The sequence below is a fragment of the Malurus melanocephalus genome, unplaced genomic scaffold (genome assembly GCF_030028575.1).
Source record: "Malurus melanocephalus ecotype Western Australia unplaced genomic scaffold, MMel_1.1 scaffold_308, whole genome shotgun sequence".
NCBI lineage: Eukaryota > Metazoa > Chordata > Aves > Passeriformes > Maluridae > Malurus > Malurus melanocephalus.
The window spans coordinates 824,392-851,092 of NW_026623540.1; the positions used below are offsets into that span (position 1 = coordinate 824,392).

Below are 26,701 nucleotides of genomic sequence, written 5' to 3' on the forward strand. Positions count from 1 at the left end.
CGCTGTTCATCCGGAGACAAAGACTTTGGCAAGCGTAGGGGATCTCTTCACTTCTGCCTTTTTTCACCCCTCCTATTTTTTTTTTTTTTATTTTTTTCTCAGGGGGAGGGAAAACAAACAGAAGAGCAGCCTGTCTCTACCGCCCGCAGTCCGGTGGCGGGAGGGCGGCTGCAGGCGGCAGCCCTGCCGAGGGTTCCCGGCTCGGCTCGGCTCGGCTCTGCCGGACTCGGGGCCGCTCGGCGGCCGCCACCGGCCCGGCCAGCTCGGCTCGTGGCGCGGCGCGGCGGGCGGACCGGCAGCGTGGAGGAAGGAAGGTTGGCTTTAATGTCTTGCTGCCTCTAATCTGCCTTTAAGTAGTCTCCGCTTGCGTCACTGACAGGTTGGTGGAGAGCAGCCAAAAGCAGCGCTCGGATTTTCTCATTTTTATTATTCCAGTGAATACAAAAAAATAAATGCAATAAAAATAAATAAAATAAATAAACGGAGGAGGAGGAGGAGAAGGGAGGGCGGAGGAAGAGCTGCCCCGGCAGGCGGGAGGCTCACAGTGCAACCGAGTGCCCCCTTGCCGGAGCGCCCCGGCCGGGTACCCGCTGCCCCCCCGCCCGCCGGCACTCCCCGCGCCCCGCCCGGGAGCGCAGCCCCGCCAGCACCGGGCGCTGCCCTCGGCTGCCCGCTCCGAACGCTGCTCTAGGGCGGCACTGTGACACCGTGGCCCTCCAGCCACGGACTCCTGGCTGGGGATCCCCGGGGTTGGGCTTTGCCTCTCTCCTAGAGATCAAAACAGCAGTATCATACAGCAGTGACCTTTCCTGTTAGAACTGCCAACCCTTGAAAGATATTAAAATTGCATCTTTATTCTCCCCTGATTATAGTTATAAGTTTCTTCACTGCGGAGAAATGAAGCATATATATAGCCACTTCAGAGAACTCTGAGGCTAAGATAATATTTATGCTAGAAAAGACATCAATGCTTCATTCAAAGCATCTCTAAACAGTACAAGAAAAAAGTATCTTGAATAAATCCCTGCATTATAATCAGTCCACATATTTTGTTCCTATAAACAGCTGTGTTTAAAATAGTTTTTTTCATTTTACAGACACCCTTACAGACTGTGCCTGAGATGTCACAAAATATTTCCACACAAAACATTGGCACCAATTGGAATTGAGTTCTCCAGTGAAAAAGTGTAAAATGTATTCTTGTATTCTGTGTATTTACATAAAAATCAAGTGAGCCTTCACACCTGCTGTTCTTCTTGTTCAACTAATCTCATTAAATAAGAACATAAGAAAAATTCTGGTCGGTCTTATTGTAATATTCCTACTGTCAAACTCAGTAAAATCAGACTTTAAAAAGCAGAACAGTGTAGCCCTTTTTTTTTCTTTGCAGCTCTCTCATAAACCATGTTTTATTCCATGTTATATCAAAGATGTTATGTGTTTTCTGAATGAATGGGACCATGCTTCATGTATGCAAGGCCTCTGTATGCTTTAGACACCTCAAGGTTTGTTGTCTTTTCGTTTGGACTATGCAGATGGTTTCTGATTCACGTGATACTGGGTTAGTTCACCGACTGATTTAGGCAAGTATCAAACAAGAGAGGATCAGTGAATATCTCTACACAGAAATTGGTAGATTTTTCTTCTCTCCCAGTCACAAGTCTTTGGCTTTTTGTATATAGTTTCTAAAAATTGCTGCTGCAATAACACCAAAGATAAAAAGAAGGTGTTGGGATTTGATTTGGTTTGGTTTCTTTTAAGAGGACAGTGGTATCTACCCTGACAACCGAGTGCCTCATACAGACTGAAAGTATCTGTTTGGAGATGAATGTGAAAATGAGAGAAATCAAAACAGTATGGGAAGCAGTACGTAGAAGGAGGGAGGACAGAGAACATGTTAAGAAGCTATGATGATAATCCTAATCAGCAAACCAAACAGCGGGGAAACCCGTGATTGAAGTTACTGAAGAGAGGAGAGAATATTTTTTTCCGGGACAAATAAGAGAATTTCTAAAAAGGAAAGCTGTTCCCTGGTACTGGCATAGAAAACCCATTTATCTGAGTTTTTAGGACCCTTAAATGAAACGGAATTATGTTCTGATCATATCAAACACAGGTCTATGAGTGAAGAGTTAACCAGTGTTTGCTATGTTCCTGACAGCTCAGTCATGAAGACAGGGAGGAGAAATATCATAAATGAATGCTGCAAACATATAAACATGGTTACTAAATTGATTTTGATTTAATTGTGGTTCAAAGTTAAATTCGTTCTCTTACAGGAGTTGCACCTCATTCTGGAATACTTGACTGGTCTTTTCTTAGCAGTAACCTCATACGCCACCCCCCAATTGTATTCGGATGTAGGATACTTGCCCTTCCGCTTGAGAAAATTTACAGACCTTCAGGCCTCAGTGAGTTTGGAAAAAAAATAATTTCARTGAGAGTCTCTTTCACGAGGCCAACATTTTAAGCGACTAGAAAATTCAAAGGAGGTTGCTTTATCTCAAACTTGTATGGTTTCTGAAGTTATGAGTTTCCGTCCTTAATCTGAGGCCTGACTTGCTGTCAAAATAGAAATCATAAGAATCAACATGACATTCTCTGAATGTTTAACACAATGGTGAAAGGTGTGTGCAGAATGTAATTAACTGCATTTCCATTATCCATTATGTGAACAACAGCAACCTGTGGGCTTACCTGACAAATTATCTAAATCACAAAGTGCTCAGACTATGTATAGTCACGACTGTAAGTTGTAGACGTAAGAAGATTTTCAGCTTCTAAAGGTTCACCTTAGTTTTTACACCATTCCCTGGAATGCTTCAGCCCATGGTAAAGCCAGGATTTGCAGAGCAGCAGGCTGCCAAGGATGCTGTGGAGGTATATTGCACAGTGCACCTATTCAGATTAGAAAACCCTGTCTATGTTTCATTCACAAGCATTCAGGATTATCAAAGCTTTATGTCTCCTGGCTTACAAAGAACTGTTTCCTAATGAAGCAGCAATAACAGTTTGTAACAGGGTCAGGCCTGTCTTGTTCAATGTTTTTATCAGTTGCATAGAAAGGAAACAAAATCAGCTTGCTATTCCACACATAGGCTTTAGGGTGGTAGGGTATATTTTTGTTGTTCTTGCTTTGCATTCAAAGAGAATGATTATTCCTGTTCAGTACAAATTCAGTATAAACTCTGTCATTCCTAACAGGATCTCAAACAAGCTTTGCAAAAAGAAATTTCAGTCTGCGTGCATTCAAAGATGCCAGTGCCGCAACATTAATTTCTGATGAAATAATATAGACTAAGTTGATCTTGGATTAGGTCTGAAGAATGAGACTGTATGTGTCCTCAGTTTGAAGCCAAACTGAGGTTAATCTGTCTGTAAGAAGCTGTAGGCCAGATTCTCTCTAAGAAATCCAGCCCTTTTGCCCTGATCTGGTTTTGTAAAGGGTCTGGAGGGCAATCAAATCTCGCAGAATGTGCACTCCTCAAGTATGGAGCAGAACAGACCGGGAGCAAAATTGACAGATCTGACTTGTCTGTCAGACCCCCTGCAACCTGGACATGGATGACCTGACTGGGGCAGGATGAGGTAGCCACATGGCTAGTGCTGTCAGACAGTGCACTAAACAGTGATATTCCCCTGCCTCATTGCTTTCTGTGAGCTTTACAAATGTAAAAACACAGTACAGATCTTACATGGGCCTTACCCACTTTCCGCCTCCCTTTAAAGTTATACATTCATTCTAAATTTATTCCAAATATTTTATCTTAAAATAAATCAGATAAATTATTTGTGACTGCATTTTCTAACTAGTGTCACAATAGAGAGATTTTTCAGCATTACTTTTATAAAGCATTAGAACATTCTTTGGAAGACTGATATGATAAATGTTTCGTTTTTGATAGTATTTGGTATAGACCATGAAATCTAAGTCATTAGCTACTAAACTGAAAATGCCTTTTTAAGACCTTTCATAGCCATCTGCTATACTCTGTTTTCATTTGGTGCCATGTGTGTATTAATGAAATGATTGCATCAGATTAAATCTTTTATTCATAAAATCATCTAGGTCATCTGCTCCTACCTACACTTTCTCATTAAAATGAGCATTTGTGTGTATGTTCACTCCCCACTACCTAAGTACAATTCTAGCTTCAGTTAGCTGCTATATGCAGATCTTAAAAAGAAATCCCTATCTGTGACTTTTTCTCAAATGGAATTCTCTCTAAACACAACTCTAGTTTAACACAGCAGAGAAAGTGTCTTTTCCCTGCAGTTTAAAAAGTACTACTTCCCAAAAATTGCAGGATTTGGATGTACTAATGACCTCAATCCTTCTCAAGAGACAGCAACRTTGCGAGAAGACTCATTTTGCTGCCAAGAAATGGGTAGCACACCCTTCCCATCCAGTCAACAATGTTTGTGTCAGAGCTGCCARCCATGGGGTGAGAGCTTGTGGTCCTTGTGGTGAGCAGGGAATGGAGCCTGGATTTATGTACTTTGTGCTTGACAGTAGCAGTATCAAATGCACAGAATTCAGGGCTTCCTGTAATGCATGAAGAGACAAAACACTCAGTTATCCTAATAATCAAATTAAGACTATTATGCATCGGAGGTCCATATCTACAAATGAAGATTGCTATAAATGGAAAGCTTTTCAGGAAAACAATGAATGTAATCAGTGAAGAAGGAATAGATCTATGAATAGTCATGAGCTTTGAAAGTGAGGGTTCATAAGTCATGTTGAAGTTCCATAACTATTCTTGCAGAGGGGTGGGGGGCTACATAAGAAATACTCACAAGAGGGGCAGGTAGTAGGTAAATATTCCACAATCTTCTGTAAGGGAATTTAAAACATCTCAATGTAACTGCTTTACCTAGAAAATAATTTTTAACTATGATGCTTTCCTAATTACAGAATATTTTATTTCCTGACAGAAAAAAAATCACCCAAGTTTTATGGGGCTCTTGTAAGCGCTCCACAGGGACCTTTCTATGCGCTAATTAACAACTCAAATCAATTTCCTAGAAATAATTTAGACCTGAATACTGAATTACAATTGCATTCACTTCTGGCATATATACAGCTACTAATGCAGCAGCCTTTGCCCTTCTCGCAAACTCAGATTTATTTGCAGACAGGCTGCAGCCAGGGGAAGGAACATATCATTGAAACAAATACTATGAATTAACAGGCTCTGCAAACAAATAAAAAAGAAGTAAAATATTCCAGTGACCAGATCATCTGCTGCCAGTCTCTTGATTTTTCCTTCTGACTCTCATCAATCTCAAAAAAGCACTCACGTTGTGCTAAAGCATCCGAGCATCCATCAATGCAATTTCATGGACTATGATGACATAAGTGTAAATTTGTGAGCAAGTCTTATGAGGATTCCCGTTTCAGTCCACTTGAAGTTTTCATCTATGCTAATAAGAGAGCCTTTCAAAAATACCTTGCAAAGAAAAGAGTATAAAGGATTCCAGTATAAACAGATTTAGTACATATTTTAAGGATGCAAAAGATATCTACATACTAATATAATAATTAATTCTATATGGGAGTGAAAACTTTTCACTGTTAAACAAATTTTATTCCTATTTTATTCCTAAGAGTCTATTCTTTCAAAGATACATATGTAGCCCAATATAACTGGTTAGGGCATTATGGCAAGGTACCAGCCCATTATACAGCCAGTATGCCAGAGCCAATGGAAAATATTGTGAGACTCAGTTTAGCAAATCTTATTTTTCTCTTTTCCTTGCAAAAAAAAGGAGCTGCAAATTTTCATCAGAAGAAACATAATTACATTTAACTGTAATAATATCTTTAACAATAATATCATAATATTTCTATCCTGTGATAGTAAATTTTCATTGTATTAATGGTAATTCTCACTGGCTTTAGATGAGCCAGAGTTTAAAAACCTTGAAGAGCTTATTTACACCAGAACATTTTAAAATTTCCTTTGGCAGAATATGAATTATGAGAGAGTTAGTGAGTGCTTCAGAATACCCAGAATGACAAAAAAAAAAAAAAAAAAAAAAAAAAAAAAAAAAAAAAAAAAAAAAAAAAAAAAAAAAAAAAAAAAAAAAAAAAGATACAGCAATAAGAAAAGACTCCTCTCTGCTAAAACACCTGGCAGCATTTTGATGCTTCTCCTATTCCACCCAAAAAAAATTAAAATAAACTATGAGGAATCATGCTTCAGTATTTCAGTATGAATGCATTACATCAAGGACTTTTTTCAGACCTACTGCTTAGCTCTGCCCTGTCTACATTTGTCTTCAACCAAATGCTGAATCTCTGTGCTCCCAGCTGCTTTCTGTTTGGTGATGTGATTTACTGCAGCGTTGCTTTCCTTTGTTTTGATTGTTACACCACCATATGTCTTCAGTATTCCTGGTGCCCTTTCCCTCCTCATCTCACCAGTCACAGAAGGGAATTCACATTGCATTAAAGCTTCCCTTCAGAAGCCAGGCTGAAACAATCCCTTGAAATAACTAGGACAGTCAAGTGATTGACTTGAGAGTAAACTATGCCAGTGAACAGGAGCAAAAAAAGCAGGAGCTCTGTAAAAAAATGCAGAGGGTTTTTAATTCTTCTATCATTCAAAGATTCTACAGTTGTAATAAAAATTTGTGAGATATATTTAATATTAATTCTATTACAGATATATAAGGTATAAACGCATAAAACCCTAAMCCTSGACCAATRGAAAAGGAYCAGTTGGCAGTGCAGAGGGAAGGAAACTCTGGCATCGTGGCAAGACATCACCACCTGGCTAGAGAAATTGGCTGTAAAAGTGCACCATGAGATGGACATGTGCCCAAAAGGTGGGCTACTGAAGAACTCCACAGCAACAGACAAGTGGATCAGGCTGCCAGGATCAAAGTGTCCTGGGTGGATTTGGACTGACAGCATAAGGGTGAATGATTTCTGGCTTGGTGGGCCCATGACACCTCAGGGCATCAGGAAGTGTGTTAGGGAAGTGGGTTTAGATTAGGCAAAGGCAAACCCATCCATAGGAATTCTCCAGGAATCCTCTTCTATAAGATTACTGAAGTGAGTTAAATGGCTTCTGTGGGCAAAATATATTTAAATTCCACAAGATTTTAGGCATTCTCCAGGTAAGGTCCTACATAAAAGCTATTGAATTTTGGCTTTCAGTGACATTAGTACATGTGGATCAACAATATATAGTCACGGGCCTGAGAAAAGAATCTGACATATTTTGTGGAGATAATGAAATATTTTTTTTTAAATTATTTTCAAATTAATGTAAGTTTTTTAAATATTCAGTTGTGTCAGTTTTTAGTGTAGAATCTTTAATCTAGTCTATGGAACTACATACTTTTGCTGGAAATGACCAATTTTTAGACCCAGAATGCTTTCCCAGACCCATCCCAGTCATGCACATCTGAAATTTTGAAGGTGGTGATTTAAACTGGCATTTTTGAGAGTTCCACAACTGTTACTAACAAACAGCGTCTGCTCAGTGCTGTGCAACATGCTTTGTTTTCATAACACCATTTGTTAATCTTTCCTAAAGGAAAAGATTTCCAGGATGAGCATTTCATTAAATTTTTGTAATGTTTCTATTACAAAATGGAGCAAAGTCAAATTCAGCATATCAATTTCTTTTATCCTACAGCAAACTGAATAATTATCTATGGATTTTTCAAAATTTTTCACGTTCTGAAATATTCAACTCATAAAAATATTTTTCAGAATCTATTAGAGATGGTGTGCTTTCAACTATAATGCAGGAATTTGTGACATAACAAGAGGAAAAGGTAAATTCAATCATTCATACAACACTGTAGGACACCTGCAAATGTGTGTGATTTATTTCTGTGTTTTTAAGAAAAAGAGAAATCAGCATCATGTGTAATATTGCTACAGTATTGGAAGTTGCAATTTATTTTTCTAGATGACAATGAAACCCACGTAATTCCTTGCACAGAGTTGCTCAAGGGCTGCACTGATTTACGCACATTCTATGCAAATCTGTCCTCATTTGAATCAGGTATTTACTTGGCATTTTAGATTTAGAAATTTTGCTCTGAAGTGTTTGCAACCTCTTTCACACTTACCAGTAAGAAAGTGAGGGTGTTGGTTTTTTTTTTTTTTTTTTTTTTTTTTCTGATAAACTTAACCAAACTATCACTAATTTATAAGGATAAAAAAGAACAATAAAAGAAAATTTGTCATGCCTTGCTCCATGATTTCATTGATCTAAAGCTGTGTCTGTTCTGCAAGTGAGAAACAGCATGGAGAGCAACATCTTGCATTACTCTACCCACATCCTTACAACTTTCCCAGGAGGGGGCTGAGGTGGGCAGGCTGGCTCACCCCACCAGCAGCACCAAGCATCTGTTTGAGGCATCCCTGGATACATTTTCCAAAAGCTTGCCCCGTTCTATGCCTTGCTGAGGATCAAGGTGAAAGGCTACATCACACACGTCTTGTGACACTAAACACCTAAACCAGAGCCTGAACCCCAGCATCTTTAAAATATTTGTCAGTTGAACTTCAAAGGCTGCAACAGAGTGTGAAAGTAATATATTTATATTTATATGCAAATGGGTAAATATTTTATATCATAAACATTTTTACCAACTATTGATTTTTACCAGCTCCAARGATGTATTGACAATACTACATCAGATTATCTATGTTTCCTGTTTTGTTTTTTTTTCAGGTTTTGAAGCATCTGTTACATTTGCATGTGTCTGTATATCTGTACTTGGCAGAACACAATAAAAGAAATAAAATACTTGTATTTTCTTCAATAAACATTTATAGAATATCTCCATTTCACACACAAATTCCTCATGACAGAGTCACTTGGTCTGTATTCAAACCCACAGGGTGGTCATACCTCCTGACATAGCACAGAGACATGATGAAACACATTCATCCTGGTGGAAACCTCTAAGAATGAATCTTGAAGGACTTGTTATATCCTAGAGGCTTCCCTTTGCCTAAAAAGAAAAGAGGGGTTACAGGGAATCAAAAATCCAGAAGGACTAGGGCTCCTTAGCTTTAGATTTAATTAAGATTTTTGCATGATTAAAATAGATGAAAATTGCACACAGAGAATTTCCAGATGGGAGTTTCATGGTGAGATGTAGCTTCCCATTGTTTACTGAAAACCAAACCTCTCCTCATCATAAAAAATAGAAATCAGTCSATTTCCATCCCTGATTTCACTGTATAGCCATCCTAGCTTTAGTGGACCAAGTTTAGGCAAGGGGATTCAAATATTTGCTGATAAGCACTTAAAGGCTTCATCTGTTAAAAAAATAATTCAATTTGTAATACATAAAAAAAAATGCATAAATTGTTGATCTTTTTCATTAGTGTTTTATGATAAATTTCATTATTTCATCTCTTTCCTTGATGTGAAGGATCAGCCTTTGGACAGAAGTATTATAAAGAGAAAGGGCTTACAAGAATGCTAGTGCAAGGAGGAAGAGAAAAAAATTGCAGCAAATCACATAAGGGTTTAACAAATATTTGTGAAGCACATTTAGTTTAATTACACCAACTAGTTATCAAAGTCCAGAGCCATTATACCTGAAATGTCAGTGCAAACTGTTCCTTGGGCTTGAAGGCACARTGTACAGCAAAAATAAATGTGTGAAATCCAAATATGACTGCCACAAAACCAAACAAAGTGTGAGAGAAAACATGAGCTCAAAGATAGATCAATTAATCGAGAGAACACCAACCAGACAGGTGCATGAGTCACACACACAGTGTAGGCAGAGCTCCTGTTGAATGGAAAATACAACTTAACACCACATGTTTCACTGTGAAAGACCAAGAGGCCAACAGGATAAACAAAATTGGGTGGCAAGCTTCCTAGCTGCACCATGATCTTAGAAATGTCCTCAGACAGGGAGCAGGGTCTGACTTCTCCCTTTTGAAAGGTCCCTCMCTCTTCTTATGGTCAGCCCTTCTCGATAATGTGGTTTTCTTCAGTTTTTAAGAAGATTGGGGAGRGGGAATTATAATGCAAAGGCATTGRTTTTGATATCATAAATAAGAAGATATGCTTTCTTTTCACTGGGAGGTTTGGTCAGAGAAATGTATCAGGCATATATATCAAAAGCATTAAATTAAAAATATTAAATTGTTCTTTTCCCAGCAGCATGGAAAAAAAAAGTCTCTCCAGAACTAGGAAGTGCCAACATACTTGCTTCATAGGGCATGATGACTGTCCTGCAGAGGCGGTATAACCTATCACAGCTGCCTCTGCAGCAAATCAAACACACTGCTACAATGGCTATAATTAGTTCGTWAAAACATTTTTATTTTTAATTAAGTGAATGTGCAGATATGAAAACCAAACCACAATACACACAGAAAAGGCAAAGTTAAACAAGTGCATGACCCAAATTRTAAGTGGTCTTTTGTGACTGGGTATTATTGCCTTTTCACTTAAGAGATCACAAAATTGTTTCTTATATCTGATATTTATKATGAAAATCATTTTCTCAGAAGTCAGAAACTATGTTCAGAGGTATGCATGAGGCTGTACTATAATCTAGATTGAAGCATGGAAACATGCAGTTTAAAATATCCACACAAAGTRCCCCTTCACAAAGATAAAGGGTATTTCCACTGATTCTTTTCAGCCACTATATTCAGTGGTTAATTAAAAGTATGCACTGGASATTTACATCATGGGAAGGAATAAAACCTGTTTTGGAAAATAGTCATACCCTCACCTACTTTAGACAGTCTTATTAGTGTCATCAGCTTCAAAACATGAGCAGAAGAGCAATGTTTAGATTTATCTGACATGAGATTTTAACATTTTTTTAATGGACCTAAGAATATAATGCTGTTCTGCATTTAAGTTACATCTGAAGTTCTAGTCTTCTAAAGAAATACCCACTGAAGCAAAATACATTCCACTCTTTAAGAGATTTTTTAAAAGGTTAGATTACCTATGATTTGTGTAAATTTTAAATCATTATAGAAATGACAGAAGTTGGATACAGCACCCTCTTTCTCTAGCCTACTTCCCTCCAGTCTAGCCTACTTCCCTCCTTGTTTTCTCCAGTCAAGTTGTGTTTGTGAAAAGACCAGGGAATTTGGAAGGGAACAGCAAATGAATGTGAAGAGYTCATGCCATGAGCTGGTAGCAGGAGTGACTTGTGACACACAGGTCTTGTTGGTAGCCCAGGAATTTCATTACATACTCTTCAGTGCCATCTGCTGTAACCAGATGYATTCAAAAACTCCAGAGATAATCAAATAGCCAGTCTCAAAAGCTGCATGGCAGGGAATTATCTGACTCTAGGCTTGGGTCTGTGCTGCAAGGGTAGAATCCTATTAAGGAATCAAGCACATATCAGTGCCAAAGATGAAGGCCTTGGTCCCAACTACGGACACATTCTTTCAACTTTTTGCCCACCTTTCTTAAGCTCTAGCAAAATACACAATTTATGCCTGTGAGAATTGTTGCTTTAGCACCACAGCACTTCCTGCAGCCAAGCAGGTACAGAACTGCACCTGCTGCTGTGACTTGAGAGCAGCTGTCCTTCTCATGCTCACCCTGTGAACCTGGGAAAGAGAAGTCAAGAAAAAATATCTTCCAAAGTGTAAACTGGAATTGGGTGCCTAAACCTAAACCTAAACTCAAAAGACAATGGCAATCCTTTATCTCCTCTACCACCAACCATTAAAACTGCTTTGTTAGGTGAAGAAAATACAATTCCATTAAACACTACGTCATCTTAATTTATTTTCTACAGTTATTGTGAAGAAAATAATGATGACTTTTTTGTGTTTCTTAGAAGTATACAATGTGATTGGTCATATGCAGTCTGTCCTTCAGGATTTAGGCAGAGCTCTAGAGCTCASAGTCCTAGAGCGCAATTTACTTCTGAAGAGTCTTTTTTTTCCAACAGGAGTTCCACAGTAGGTTGTTCATCACAAGTTACATGATGAATTTTCCAATAGAACATTTCATAAAACTCATGTACTGAACATTTTGTCTCTGTGAATGATATGCCATCGTGTCATAGAATCACAAAGGTTGGAAAAGACCTCCAAGATCATCAAGTCCAACCTCTGCCCAAATACCATCACGGCAACTAAACTATAGCACAAAGTGCTACTCCATGRTCTGGTTTTTGTTAATTTTAAGACACTTAAACATTGATAAGGACTCCATTGTTCTGGAGGCTACAGACAGACACACTGAAAAATTTCCTATACAAAAAATTTTAGTCTAAATAGTTAAGGTAAAGGAAAAGAAATGCAAAACAAATTTTTTTTTTCTTTTTCATCCTGATAAATTCCAGCCCGTAGCACCGGCAAAGTATTTCCAGAATGGAGCTGTAGGTTTAGCAAAGAACCACCAGCAGTTTGTTGGGTTTTGCATAGCAGTATTTATCTGTTCTGTGGTATTTGTGGCATTCTCTATACTTAGATTGGCAAATGCCACAAATTCCATGATAAATTTAAACACTGTGAGTGATAAATGTCAAGCTTTTAATAGCACCCCCTGTCCCTCTCTCACCACATGACCCTATTAGGAGATTGCACAATCACTGTCTCTGTGTAATTTCTTACACAACAAATAGTGTCTACAGATTTTCAATGGCAATATTTTTCTTTCTATGAGCAAAACTTGCTTTATATAACTCTTTGTATACCTCTTGCAGAAAGAAGGACCTGCAGGATACTTACTTACTATTCCTGATGATTTAATGTGGTTTGTATTTACAAAAATAAAGTCAGAAGGTAGTTTCCTATTTCCCTTAGGTGCCGGTACAGTGGAGAGAATTCATGATCTTAGGTGAAATGAAATGGCAGAAAAAGTTTGATGACAACAGACGACAATATGTTTCGTCAGAAGGAAAGGTCCATAAAGTTATTGTTGCTGCCATTAAAACACAAAATGTGACATCAGACATTGCAAACATTTTATTTGGGCATTTTTTACACTTTCAGCAATATATGATGTATTCAGGTTACATCTGAAAATTTTATTTCTGTAGCACTTTTTGACTGTAGGTTGTAAGAAGGGAAGAGTATTTCTCATTGTCACTAAAATCACTTAAATTCTAATCTCAAAATTCCAAAGTTCTGAGGTTTTCCTCTGAGCACAAAACTAAATCAGGAATTAACTTCTGTCTTAGGAACAAGGCTTCAAAACATTCACAGCTTTGTCTTACTGAAATATCTCTGTGGTGTTTCTCACCAGAAATATTTTCCTTTCCAACTTCAACTATGCTAATTCTCCAGGGAGGAGTACTCATTTGCTATGTGATACAGACGTGGTCTCTGAAAATTGCTAGCATGTCATGGATGCTCTTCCATTGCAAAGTGAAAGAGAAGGCTTAGGAAAAATATTTGTATGCATAAATATGCAAAAATGTGTACAAATATATTTCTGTGTTCATATGTGTGTATATTTATGTATGCTATTGCAGCAATTTGGAGAATCCAGAAACAAATGTAAGAGAGAAAATATCACCATCAATAGCATAATAACTCATTTTCCTATGTACAGTGAAGATATCAGTTCCATGCAAGTCTCTTTCAAATTCCRTTCAATTTAACTGCTAAAATCTATGGGCAAAACATCAAAAGCTGCTGCATTACTGCAGTTTGTCTGGTTGCCATACAGAGCTGAGCTACGCAAGAGAGCTTGAATTCAATTACAAATAAATCTGAAATGATTTCCACACCAGTAAGACTAGTAAGGCCTAAGATAAYTTTTGTAAATTATTGTATCACACACTGAAGTTTCTGTTTTTTACAGCAACTTACATTGCAGGTTAAAAATGTTGGCATTTGTAGTATCTGACAATGGGTTGTGACATACATTAAATACCTACTATATATTCATCCCTGCAAATTTTGCTTTTAAAATATGGATTAAAAAATAATTTATAATTTGTAAGAATAAAACCAGAGATTGTATTTTTCACATTTCTGCACATACAARGAGTCTGTGTGCTATGAGCCCAGTGCTTAAATTTTTAATTAGGAAGGAAACAATAAGGTCATGAACGTGAATTCACAACCAATGCTGAATTAGTAACTCAGCTGGTTAATGGCATTAATTTAAATAATCAGTTACTCAWATTGCCAAACTAAAACATTAGATAATGAAGTCAGAAGTTTAGCACAAGAAAGATGTTTGCTGATTAACCTATAAGCAAAGACTAGGAAGGAGATTATTCCTTTTAATCTTTTACCCAAAATAAAGTTACAGATACAGAATGGCCTTGATTTAAGACCACTTTAATCGTGGTGTTTCTTGACAAGGAAGGATCRCTCCGTTTAGATGTTAAATTCAAGACATAATTCTTGCCAAAGAAGTAAAGCATYTTTTTTTCTTATGACTTGTTCAGTGGTTTGTCTTTAAAATCTGCTGAGATTTCTATTTCTGCAGGAATTCTACTCACCTCTGGCTGACACTTCTCCCCTCTGACTTATCAGAGACTCAGAGCATTGTAAACACACATATACACACAAACCTAAAATAGACAATTTTCTTATCTAAGGTTACTGATTCTTATTCTATTTAAGTTTGGTGTTTGGTTGGGTTTGCTTTTTCAAATATAAAATAGCAGCAGTTTTTGAAGATGATCTGTTGAAAATAATTTTTTTTGTTGAAGTCTGTCCAAAAAATAATCTTTATAATCAAAATAAAAAGTAAATCAGAATTAATGGGAAATTTAGTGTCAGAACTCATCTGCTACATAAACATGAGGATATGGTATTTCCTAAATTTTTGTTCTTTCCTTGATAGCAGCTGCTGTAAAATCCCTGTGCTTCTGGATGCKGTGGAAAATCTTCCCACTACTGGCCCAGCAACGTATGTCTCCCAGACCCTTCCCTTCCCAGAAGTCAATCAGCARCACTTTTCATCTGTTTGCTTTCTCAGCTGAGGCAGCCACAACCAGCTACAGGGAGCTGTGGGAGGGGGATAAATGTGTGCCAGGAGGTGCTGTGCTGCTTCATTTCCACTCTCTCCAGAAGCTGGAGTTGGAGGATGTCTCTAACATTCAGGAGTTCCTTAATTTCCCTTTGACCATCACCTTTTTGCAGAAGCACACCCAGAAGCCACAAAGTAACTCATAATGCGTTTGGGACCCTTTGGAAAGAAAGCTCACATAGTCCTCATTATYACTGATAACGATAAAGTCAATGATAATGTTAATCACCCTTTCTGGTAATCAAAACCCAAGGGGCTTAGGGACTCAGAACTAACCTTTAAGCTCTTTTGTACTGCCTTGCTACCTTCATCTTGTTTGGTACCTTCCCAGACTTRTTATATCATTTACATGTTATATAAAACTATGTCAATAAAGCTTTATGCTTTTTGCTGTGCCTCATCTACATTTTTCTCTGTATGAATGTGTATCTCCTGGTTAAAAATGTTATTAAAATACAGTTCATCTCTTCTACAAGAGCATACAACCTTGTACGTGACAGACAACATACATATTGTATTTTATGAATTCTAATTTTATGATGAAACATAAAATTGTCACCAGGTATATTGATTTGTGCTAATGCCTACTATATTAATTTCATCCAATATTATTCACACAGAACAGCTTAATCATAAATTAAATTCATCCTTTAATTATATAGCAGCATTGTAACATTTGTCCAATAATTAACATTTCTGCATGCTGACTATTTAAGTCTCAGCAGTAGTAGCCATCCTCAGGAGAGAAAGCAAAGTTAATTGGTGGTATATTAACTGCCTGAATTGCTTCTTTCTGAAGTGCAGTGAGAGAGATTTACGAATCACTTAATTTTATAATATTTATGCTTTTTCTTGTGTCTTGATAATGACAGAGACTTCTGTCACCAGTTGCTCCAGGGGTTCACCAGAGCTCCTCTTAGGATGGGGTTCAGCTGTTACTAGAAGAAAGCATCAATCTCTGCCCAGGTCTCATATRCAGTTATCCAATCATCAGGTTTTTACGGAGTTTTCCTTTTCTATTTTAATGTAAGTATTGTAGATCAATCTGACTGTCACATACATTTAGAGTCACCTAATGTTTTTAAGTATAAAAGCCTCTCATTCTATATTAAAAGAATTATCACTCTGCAGAATTCAATTATTCAAGCAAAAAAATTTCCTATTAGTCCTTTGCCTCAGGCTGACTTTCTTAAAGCTTTAGCTAAAACAGCCTTTTAAGAGAAGATTAGTGCAAAGTAGACAACTCTATCAAATTTATGACTCTACTACCAATTGTTTTAAAGAACCTTTAAGCACAAATAAAGGAGGTCTGAAATATCTCCTTATTTCCTGTAAAAAAAAAATCCATTTTTTAAAGCAGAATCACAGTATTTTCAGATCCTTAGCACATACTTTTTAGAGACATTATAAGCATTGKTTTTTTAATCATAATTCTCAAAACTCCTCAAATGCCAACATGCTCATCAATCTACAAGGAAAGTTTTCTGTCAGATCTGAGGGCAATACCCCAATGCCCTTCAGTCAAAAGCAGAAGTACTGGGCAGTGTCATTCTGGCTGACAGAACAGGCAATAAGATTTTGTCTCAGCCCTTACTGATGTATGTCAGGATTTCTTAATACTATTTAGTCCTTCTTACTGAATAAAGCTTCTTTATGTAGCTTAAAAATCACGTCAGATTGCCTTCCACAGAATTCCTTCCACTCCATAGTACATACAGAGCAGCAGGGAGATGCAAAGTCAAATAACCAGACACCCTTCAGTGTGGCAGACAGACCTTTTGTCCCACATTCACACCACTTTCCAATATGTGTGTGTTGAATCCATAATTTGGCTAAACATTAATTCTGCTTTTTCCATTGAAAGGGCATCTCATCAAAATCAGTGAAGGTTAGCTGGGTTCCTTAGTCTTCAAATTAGTGTCAATGTCTTCATTAGCTGAGGTGTTTCAAGGGTGAGGATGGTTGATCACAACAGGGTTTGGCTAGAAATGWCTTTTATTCTACCTTTTCAAGGAAATAGCCAAAATAGTTTTACCTATCACATAGGTGTCCTGCAGTTAGTTTCTGCATCCCATTCCACCATCTTCATTTTGCATGCAAAATGTAAACAGAAGGTAAAGTTTAACAGTGGCATGCATCTCTTATCAGTGCTTTGAATCCTAGATTATGTGACTTCACATTCAAATTCCTCTCAATCAAATCAGATCTTGTTTTGCTTCCAGAAATAGTTGTTATAATTCCCAAAAAATTGAATTACTAGTTTTCACTTCATTGAGTGGGAATACATCATTTTCAATGGCCAAATATTGCAATAAAAATTAATGCATCTAGAAAAATGCTGTAAGAAGAGGAAAAGGGTAAGGCATTGAAATTTTTTAGTCCTGTCCTACCTATATGCAACTGCACGACTATTTTGTACAATTCTTGCTGCTTATACCCATTGTCACAAGCTGTGAATTACAAACCCCAAAATGCCTGTGGAAGGAATGCTTCCATCAGCCCTGTGATCAGTGCCTTCCTCCAATGCCCTCTTCATGCCCACATGCTCCATGGTGAATCCCTGCTCAGAGCTGTGAATGTGGTGCCAGCTGCTGCCTGCCATTCCTGACCTATCAGTCAGAGCCAGTCAAGGCAGGCATCCACTGGGGCTGACTTAGCATGCCCTTTGCATACTTGCTTAACATTTTAAGCTCTAATTAGTTGCAATTTATGTCCAGTATCACCCTATTAATTCACACTAACACCTGAGATAACCTTTCTGCCCAGCCAAATCTTTCAAATTAGCAAGACCAGGCAAAAAAAAGTGTAATGATTCTGAACAACGATACGTAAAAGTCATTGTCAAACACCTGTGCTGGTCAGACATCTGGAAGGGTCCCCGTGTTTTCAAGATATACAAATTTTCTCCATGGTATGAGCCCATGGTGTGAACTTCAGAATGATTATCTTCCGTGGGACCCTTCTTGAGAATAGTGGAAGCTGTTGGCTTTGCCTTAAGAGATTCACACGTTAATTAGTTTTCATTTTATTATGAAAAGGCCTACTTGCAGCCACATTCCTGTAATACTGTGTGCAGTATAAGAATCAATATTTCATATTTATGTTTAAATTTTTAGACTGTTAAAATTTCATTTTTATGTTTGCCTGAAATATTTAAATGCATGTCTAAATTGTAAAATGTTTTAAATGTCATGTTTAAATTTTACCTATATCTGATTATACCATCCAGCTTCTCTGTCCAACCCCAAAAATATCTAGAAATATTTGAATATTTCAATTGCCAGTGGATGGTAGGAAATTATAGTAGTCCCCCAGTAATTGTCTCGTAACAATAAGTAAATTAGAGAAAAACCCTAAGTACATCTTCATATTCTCAAAGAGTAAAATTGGTTCACATCTAATGCCTTTCAAGAAAATGAGAGGTAAGAGGAACAGATTTTCCAACAATTTTGTAAACTATTTTTTTTAAATTAGCATTGGATTATAAAATGGGCATGAAGTCTTATCTTTTCAAGCAGCTCCGATGACACTCAGCTAACTACATACACAGTTTGATACGTACTTTAACTGATTTCCTAAATCAAGCTCAGGCATATTCCAGATTGTACATAGCTCAAACTATTATACTGACTGGTTCCAATATTTTTATTAAAATGTCTGAGATCATTCTGAACTTSCCTTTTTACTGACTACTTTTTGAAAAGAATTAAAGAGCCCAGTTATTAGCAGACTTGGTGAGGAACAAAAATGCCTCTGGAAAGTGTGCAGTTTATGATTGTAGTATCTGGGTCAAATAGCAAGAAAGGAGAGCAAAGATTAAGGATTAAAAACTGCCTAAGACACATGAATGATGACGTGAAAATAATTGTGATTGTAACAATTGTATGTTTATACAGCGAAAGTTTGATTCTTGTGCATTAGTACAACAAAGACTTCACTTCTTTATCTCTGGCTTATAAGAGGTAGGGGAAGATGAGTAAGCTGTCAGTTTTAATTAATATTTTGTCATAAATATTTATAGCCCAGAGAAAATAATTGTATGACTCTTTAGGATTGAGCTAATGATTTATAAATCACATTCTAAATGTATCAACATAATTCTTTACAGAAGCTTTGGCTTTTAATAAAGTAATATAAAAATATCTGGGTTACAATAAATGCAATAGAAAAAAATCTTTCTAAACTGAGTATGAGAGGTTTCCTTTCACTTGTTCCATTTGCTGGGTCTACCCTGAAGGCTTTATCTTTATAAGCCTTAAAATATATTGGTTCTTTTGTTTCAAGTTTCAAAATTAAAACTATGAAGTGTAAATTCCTACTAATGGAAAACCATGACCTAACATGCCTACATCAGTCAGGACATGGATGCAGTAAAAGTATTCATAGGCCTGATGGGAGTTTCCAAATCCAAAGGGTTTAATCTAATTTTTTTGACCAAGAAATACTTAAAATAAAACAAAAAACAAGAATTTGTAGGTTGCAAGTCCCAGATCTCATTTATTTATAAAGCAATAAATATTAGAAGCACAAATAAATTGCACGGGTGTGTAAACAAACTGTACAATGACTGAAGAGTTCAGGAAGGTTTGCCAGAAGACTCCAAGAAGCAAATTGTCGTCATCCTGAGTGGGAAGTAAATTGAGGGGGAAAGTGCTTAGAAGCACTTGCGGTGTACAATGGATGGACCAGCTTCATCATACTCCTGTTTACTGATCCACATCTGCTGGAAGGTGGACAGAGACGCCAGAATGGAGCCACCAATCCAGACAGAGTACTTGCGTTCAGGAGGGGCAATGATCTAGGAGAAAGAAAAGCAACAAAATCCTCATTTCTGAACAATGAATCCATATCATCAATGCTACAAACCACTGGTTATTTCCTTAAGAAAGTTAAGGAACTTTTCTCTAACAGTATTGATCTTTAGCAGCCGTTACAATACATGTAACGTTCCTTAAAAAAATATTTAATCGTATTTTCTTATTTTCTAACACTTGCTTCTAACCAACATAATTATCCTGATTAAATGGAATTTCTGCTCATTTGTCCATCAACTGTTCATCTCATTTTTGAGTTGTTCCTATATCCCAGTTTAATGAAGTGTACATTTTCTCCATCCTTATCCACTTGTTATAACACAGAGTCAAATTCCTTACCTTGATCTTCATAGTGCTAGGAGCAAGAGCAGTGATTTCTTTCTGCATGCGATCAGCAATGCCAGGGTACATTGTTGTACCRCCTGAGAGGACGTTGTTAGCATAGAGGTCCTTACGGATATCAATATCACACTTCATGATACTGTTATAGGTAGTTTCATGGATACCAGCAGATTCCATACCTTGAGAAAAAAGAAGACAGTAGGCCAGTAAATTATACAAGAAATCTCCATGAAATGAAATTGTGGCATTTCTCTTCATCATTAATACGAACTCCTATGGCACTTTTCTTGTAAAAATGTTTACTGATTATTGTTACAGAAAAATATTAAAAAAAACCTACAAAACTAATTTAGAAAATGAGCATTATTTGTTAGAAAAGGAAGAATCATAATGCATGTGCAAAGGCAAGAGACTCAAAATATACAGTAAAAGAAGAAGTAGACACATGAGATAAACTCATTTAGTCTATGACAATGGAAGAAAAAACATGAGTATTGGTTTATGTCATGGTCCACTAAAAGCATTAGTTGAATATAGCAAAGACAGCAGTGAAGACAATAAAAATAGCTGACGTAGAACTAAAGAAGACAATAGTAACTTCTTTTTCAATCAACTCACAATGCAGTCTATACTATTCAGAACCATCAAGGCAAGACATAACCATGACACAGAATAAGATATTTGTACTTGATGGTAAGAAAAAAGAAACAAGAAGCAAGTGTTTGTAGGTTGCATTCCAATTTATTAATTTCAACAGGTGCTTCCTGAAAGGGCTGATACTGGATCCACAGCAAGATGTCAGCTGATGAACAACTGCATGTATTGCTTGGGCCTTAAGAGTAAAAACACTTGCTGTACCCGTCAGCTGCTTGCACAAGCAGCAAAGCTCACCATCTCGACCATGGCAATGTTTAATTACAGTGCATATAAATATCGACACCTTTACTCCGTGTCCTTCCCCYCTCTGACACTTTCCTTCTTCATGGAAATAGATACTGCTTTGAGCRTAGGCCTTGCAAATACAGCACTGAAAGCTATTCATGCCATCAGAGACACAGAATCRTACAATGTCTTGAGCTGGAAGAGACCCATAAAGATCATGGAGTCCARCTCCTTAATGATGATATTATAACTGTATGTTTTATCACGAAAAAAAATTGTAATCCTAAAACCTGGTTGAAAACTTGCATAAGAGGCCACAACTCMGCTAATTACCAAATGAGCTCACATCAAGATCATCTTACAGGACTAAAGGATCYAAATCGTTATTTATTCATGTTTGATTTTRTGCCAAATTTAGATAAGCAGGAAGRGGAGTGGGGCACTTTCCAAATCTTCTGATTCATTCATATCACCTACAGAAAGAAGAATTTCCTGGGAACACTTACCAATAAAGGATGGCTGGAATAAGGTTTCAGGGCAGCGGAAACGTTCATTACCAATTGTGATCACTTGACCATCAGGCAATTCATAGCTCTTTTCCAGAGAGGAGGAAGAGGCAGCAGTGGCCATTTCATTCTCAAAGTCCAGTGCAACATAGCACAACTTCTCTTTGATATCACGAACAATCTCCCGTTCAGCTGTGGATACAGGAGAATCAAATCAACCTTTGGATAAGCACAATGCTAGAGAAGATGATCAGCCAAGAGAGACATGGGGAATTCCACAGCAGAGAAAAGCTGAAGGACTGACCTGTGGTCACAAAGGAGTAGCCACGCTCCGTGAGGATCTTCATGAGGTAATCAGTCAGATCCCTGCCAGCCAGATCCAGCCGCATKATGGCATGAGGCAAAGCATAGCCTTCATAAATGGGTACATTGTGGGTGACACCATCTCCAGAATCAAGAACAATACCTGRGAGAGAAATGTCACAGAGCAGCTGGAATCACCTGGCAAATGCTTAGAGCCCTTAGACACAGTAAGTAGCAAGAAACACAACAAAATAAAGGACTTTTGAGGGCATGTAGCAAGTAGCATGATTCTTTCACAACTTTTTCAAAGATCTTTAAAATTCTTTCTGCCTTTGCTTGTCTGGACATTCCTGTTTGGTGTGAATTTTCCCACAGAACAGTTATTCCATACATATTTTAAGCTAATCCATAGAACCAGTCTTCCACCGCTACTACACTGACCAGTAAGAATATCTGCAGCGGTGACTGTCTTGATCTGCTAACGGGCACCTTTTGGTCCAGTTTAAGCCCTTAAACTGGTGTAACACTTGTGTAAGTGCAGTATCCCTACTGGAATGTCTCCTCATTTGCACCACAACAGCAGCAGCAGAGCCAGCTCCATGTGCCTCTCCAAAAGCAATGCAGGTAGTCTGTGGAAAGAACAGTGTGGACCTATTTCATACTGGCTTTTCTCCTACTGTTATCATTAATTGCTATAAACTAAAAATAGCTATTTTCCTGTAAGTTTGAATTAGTTACAATGTTTTTTCTTCCTATTTGGAATGGGAAGGAAGAAGAGTTTTTGAAAGTAAAGATAATCTAAAGGGTATTTATTTGTTTCTTTTACCTGTTGTGCGACCAGAAGCGTACAGGGACAGGACAGCCTGGATTGCCACATACATGGCAGGTACATTGAAGGTCTCAAACATTATCTGGGTCATCTTTTCACGATTAGCTTTAGGGTTCAAGGGGGCTTCTGTGAGCAAAGTAGGGTGTTCCTCAGGGGCCACACGGAGTTCATTGTAGAAAGTGTGGTGCCAGATCTTTTCCATATCATCCCAGTTGGTGATGATGCCATGTTCAATTGGGTATTTCAAAGTAAGGATACCTCTTTTGCTCTGAGCTTCATCACCCACATAGGAATCTTTTTGACCCATACCAACCATAACACCCTAAGAGAAGAAAGCACAGAAAAGCATTATTTGGGGAAGACAACATCACAGAGCCCAAACAAGTACATTATGGACAACTGGTATGACACTGAGTCTGGAGAGGTTTAGGCTGGATTTTAGGAGAACCCCAGAGGGTGGTCAGGCACTACAAGAGGCTCCCCAGGGAAGTGGTCACAGCACCGGCCTGACAGAGTTAAAAAAAACATTTGGACAACAGCCTCAGGCACAAAGTGTGACTCCCAGGACCATCCCATGCAGGGCCAGGAATTGGATTTTTACAATTATTGCTGGCTCCTTCCAAGCCAAGATATTCTATGATTCCACAATTCTTACTACAGTATTTTCAAGAAAGGTACAAGCAGACACACTCCTGAAAGGCTGTTTGGGGAAATAAATTAACATTAACTAAAATATTAACACAACAGAATTTGAGGTGCTGTCATAAAATATTTTTTCCTTCCATCAGATGAATGGGTTTTCCCTCATTTTTAATACACTTCTTATATTCAAGTGCTTCTTTCTGGTCCAAAAATTTGACTGAAAGTGAACTGCACAATATCATGAACAGGAAAAGATAGAAAGAGCGTTTGTTAACAGCAAGATACAGAGGGAAATTAGCATTCTAGTGAAGGAAGATACTCCATATTACTATGGAGCCTCAGCAGTAATTTATCCAGAATAAAAAAAAAAAAATCCAGATGTTTTAATTTTAAAAAGAAGGCATTATGAACTTCATGAACTTTTTAACCAAGGAAATTGTAGGAGAAAAAAAATGAGGTATAGGACAGCTAAACAATAAAGTTAAGGGAAACGCTGGACAGAGCRGGGAATGTACCACCAGTACTATTGCAAGAGGTGAGCCGATGAGAGTGCTGGGAATTTGGGACAGGGCAGAAGCACTGAGGGAATGGAAAAGTGGAACAAATGCCTCCATGCCGTGCTCTGTCCTGCCCCGGTACTGCCTCTGTATTTACCTGGTGCCTCGGGCGGCCAACGATGGACGGGAAAACGGCCCTGGGGGCATCGTCTCCGGCAAAGCCYGCCTTGACCAGCCCCGAGCCATTGTCGCACACCAGTGCGGTGGTTTCCTCGTCGTCACACATCTTCGGAAGAAAGCACGAACCTGGAAAACAGCACGGTGACACGTTCAGAGCCCCGCGGGCAGCCCCTCGGTGCCCTCCCGACGGCCATCCCGGAGGGCACCGCCGGCGCTGGAGCGGATTGCTCGGCGGGAGCGGGAAATTTGAKTCGTTCCGGGAGGATGCTCGACGGTTCGTGGGCAGAACTCTAAACGCGATCTGTCAGCCGCTTTCTTGTCCGCGCTTTAAAAGCCGCCCCAGCTTGCAGGACGCTCAATTAGGGCATCATTAGCAGAACCCTCGGGCCGCAGATAGAAGCGGGAGGGAAAGCTTTTGATATCGCAGAGATCTGTCCTGTCCCGAGCGCTTCACGGGCGGCGAAGCGTCGCGCCCCGTCCGAGCGCGGCTGCCGATCCTGCGCGGGGGACGGGCGGTGTCCCCGGCAGAAACAGCGCTCAGCCGGGAGCTGCGAGGGCCGAGCACCGCCTGCAACTCAACGGGAGCGTCCTCCGCCCGGCGGTGCCTCCCATCCATCCCTCCCCTGCATCCCATCCCGTCCCGTCCCGTCCCGTCGCACTCTTGCCCTGCCCGCCCCGCGGGTGCCGCCGCGCTACTCACCAGACCAGCACCGGCGGCGGGGGGGCGACGGAGGAGACCCTGGGTGCAGGCTCGGCGGAGACGCCCCGATTTATACCCCCCGAGGGGCAGCGTCGCCCGGGGCCGCGGCGGGCCGGGGCAGCCACCTTGTCCTTATTTGGTCGGCTCCGCGCCATTGAGCGGCCGCGCAGCCATGAATGGAGCCGGGCCAGCCCCGGCGCGGCGCGGCCGCCCGGCCCATGTAAGGCAGGCGCGGGGCAGCGCGGCCCCGGCCGCCGCATGGCCAAATAGGGAGCCCAGCGCAGCCCCCGGGGGTCAGCGCCGCCGGCCAGGGGCCGGGAAGGTGCCCCCGCCGCGCCCGCAGCCCCGCTCGGCCCCGGGCTCAGCGCTCGCCGGTGCCCGGCCAGGTGCGGCGCCTCAAACTCGTGATGCTCGGGCTTGGCGCAGGGTGCGAAGGAAGCCGCACRGGTCTTTTCTCCCACGGCTTTGCATTTTTCCAAGGGGAAAAAAAGGCCAGTCGAGCTCCTATTTAATCAATGAGTGATGAGGTTACTTCGGTGCCAGCAATTGAGGCTACTCTCCTGCGTGGAGGCAGCACCTGCTCTCTGTGTTGMCTTAGGAAGGAAAGGTGCACACTCAATTTCTTTTGATGAGCACATGCTGCAAAAATCATCCTTTTCTCTGCTTTTGCCTGACATCATASCACAAAATGGGATGTGTTCATTTATGTTAATATGCATATACTTAAGGATCCTCATATATTTAATACAGCCTCATTTTTGTYCTTTTAATGCATACCAGATCACTAAGAGATAGTGCAGAGGACGAGATATRGGAATAGCTTGGACAAAAACCAGCTATGGTATTAATATAATGTGACAGTTGTTTTCCTGCTCAGTTGTTGAAACATCCACATTGATAATTTGTTCCAGYGGTGGAACCTAGACAATCCATGTGTCTTCAGGACTTTTTTTTTGTTTGTTAAAAATAGAAAGACTGGAGAGGCATCCCTTGAGTGGGTTTGGCCTGGTATGTGAAAGCAGAGATTGTCAACTCATGTCCCAGAGAAACTCATTATAATGTGGACTACAGTGTCCTCCAGAAGCTCAGCTTGTAAACCACCCCATGTCTGCCTGTGACAATATGCCAGGATGGAGTGGGGAGAACTGAGGTTTGGGACAGAAGGGAATGGTGAGATTCAAGTGAAGAGTGGAACACTGATGTCGATCAGCTGCTTTAAACACAGGTGCAGTTAACAAATGCCATACAAGGGTTGGAAGCCATCACATGGTTATATACATCTCAAATTAGGGGGAAGGACAGAGCTTGTGAATGCAACACAACCTGGGGCTTTGATTGGTGTTGGTGTAAGAGAAGTCTTTGCCCTCTGGTTCGGCTCTAAGTGTGTGACAACTGAAAATCGATGTTTGTTTCTAAATGGTATCCAAAGGGGGCGTCAGACACCCTCAGACTATAATTTCTTCTGAAATCAGAGATTGTGGAAACAGTTTCCTTGTTTCTAGCAGAATTAATGAGGTGGTTAACTCCAACCCAACCCCAGTTTATCTTTGGTTTGTACCCAATTACGAGCACAACTCTTTCAGAGATGGTAACAGCTGACTCCTTGGACATTAATAGCTCCTGCTTTTCTTTAAATGCCTCGAGGAAAGAGAACCTGTTCCAGGTGAGACRCTGTTTTGTGCAGAGTTGTGTATGTATATTTAATACATGACTATATGTAAATATATATGCACATATATATTTTATATGCATGTATATATCTGTATATATATACACATATATATATTCGTATATATATGTGTCTATATATACATATATATATATATATGTATAAAATATATATAAAATATATATTCGTATATATTGTTTGTTTTTTTTTTCTTTTTGTAGCTACCTAAGAAAGACTGTGTAGGACTGTGAAATACAATGACCTCAAAAGGTCAAAGCTTTGAAGCAAAACACCGTGCTTCAATGCCTCTGCTCTGCACAAACTTTGGCTCTTTGTTGGCTTTGTCTTGATGGAAAATCAACCAAAAG

The 26,701-nt window shown here is 39.2% G+C and overlaps 1 protein-coding gene across 2 annotated transcripts; it reads right to left on the reverse strand.

Annotated features, from left to right (window-relative positions):
* Positions 1-19,451: 19,451 nt before the first annotated feature.
* On the reverse strand, positions 19,452-24,691 carry LOC130580012 (actin, alpha cardiac muscle 1). 2 transcript variants are annotated; one of them, XM_057377243.1, is made up of 7 exons: positions 24,665-24,691; positions 23,942-24,090; positions 22,643-22,967; positions 21,818-21,979; positions 21,514-21,705; positions 20,123-20,304; positions 19,452-19,767 (listed from the first exon to the last, which is right to left on the reverse strand). In XM_057377243.1, exons 2-7 carry the CDS (start codon positions 24,068-24,070, stop codon positions 19,624-19,626), a joined length of 1,134 nt encoding a protein of 377 aa, XP_057233226.1. In that variant the 5' UTR covers positions 24,071-24,090; positions 24,665-24,691; the 3' UTR covers positions 19,452-19,623. The 2 variants fall into 2 exon arrangements, with proteins under 2 accessions (XP_057233226.1, XP_057233225.1); XM_057377242.1 differs by lacking the exon at positions 24,665-24,691 and having other exon boundaries at positions 23,942-24,302.
* Between the last annotated feature and the right edge of the window lie 2,010 nt (positions 24,692-26,701).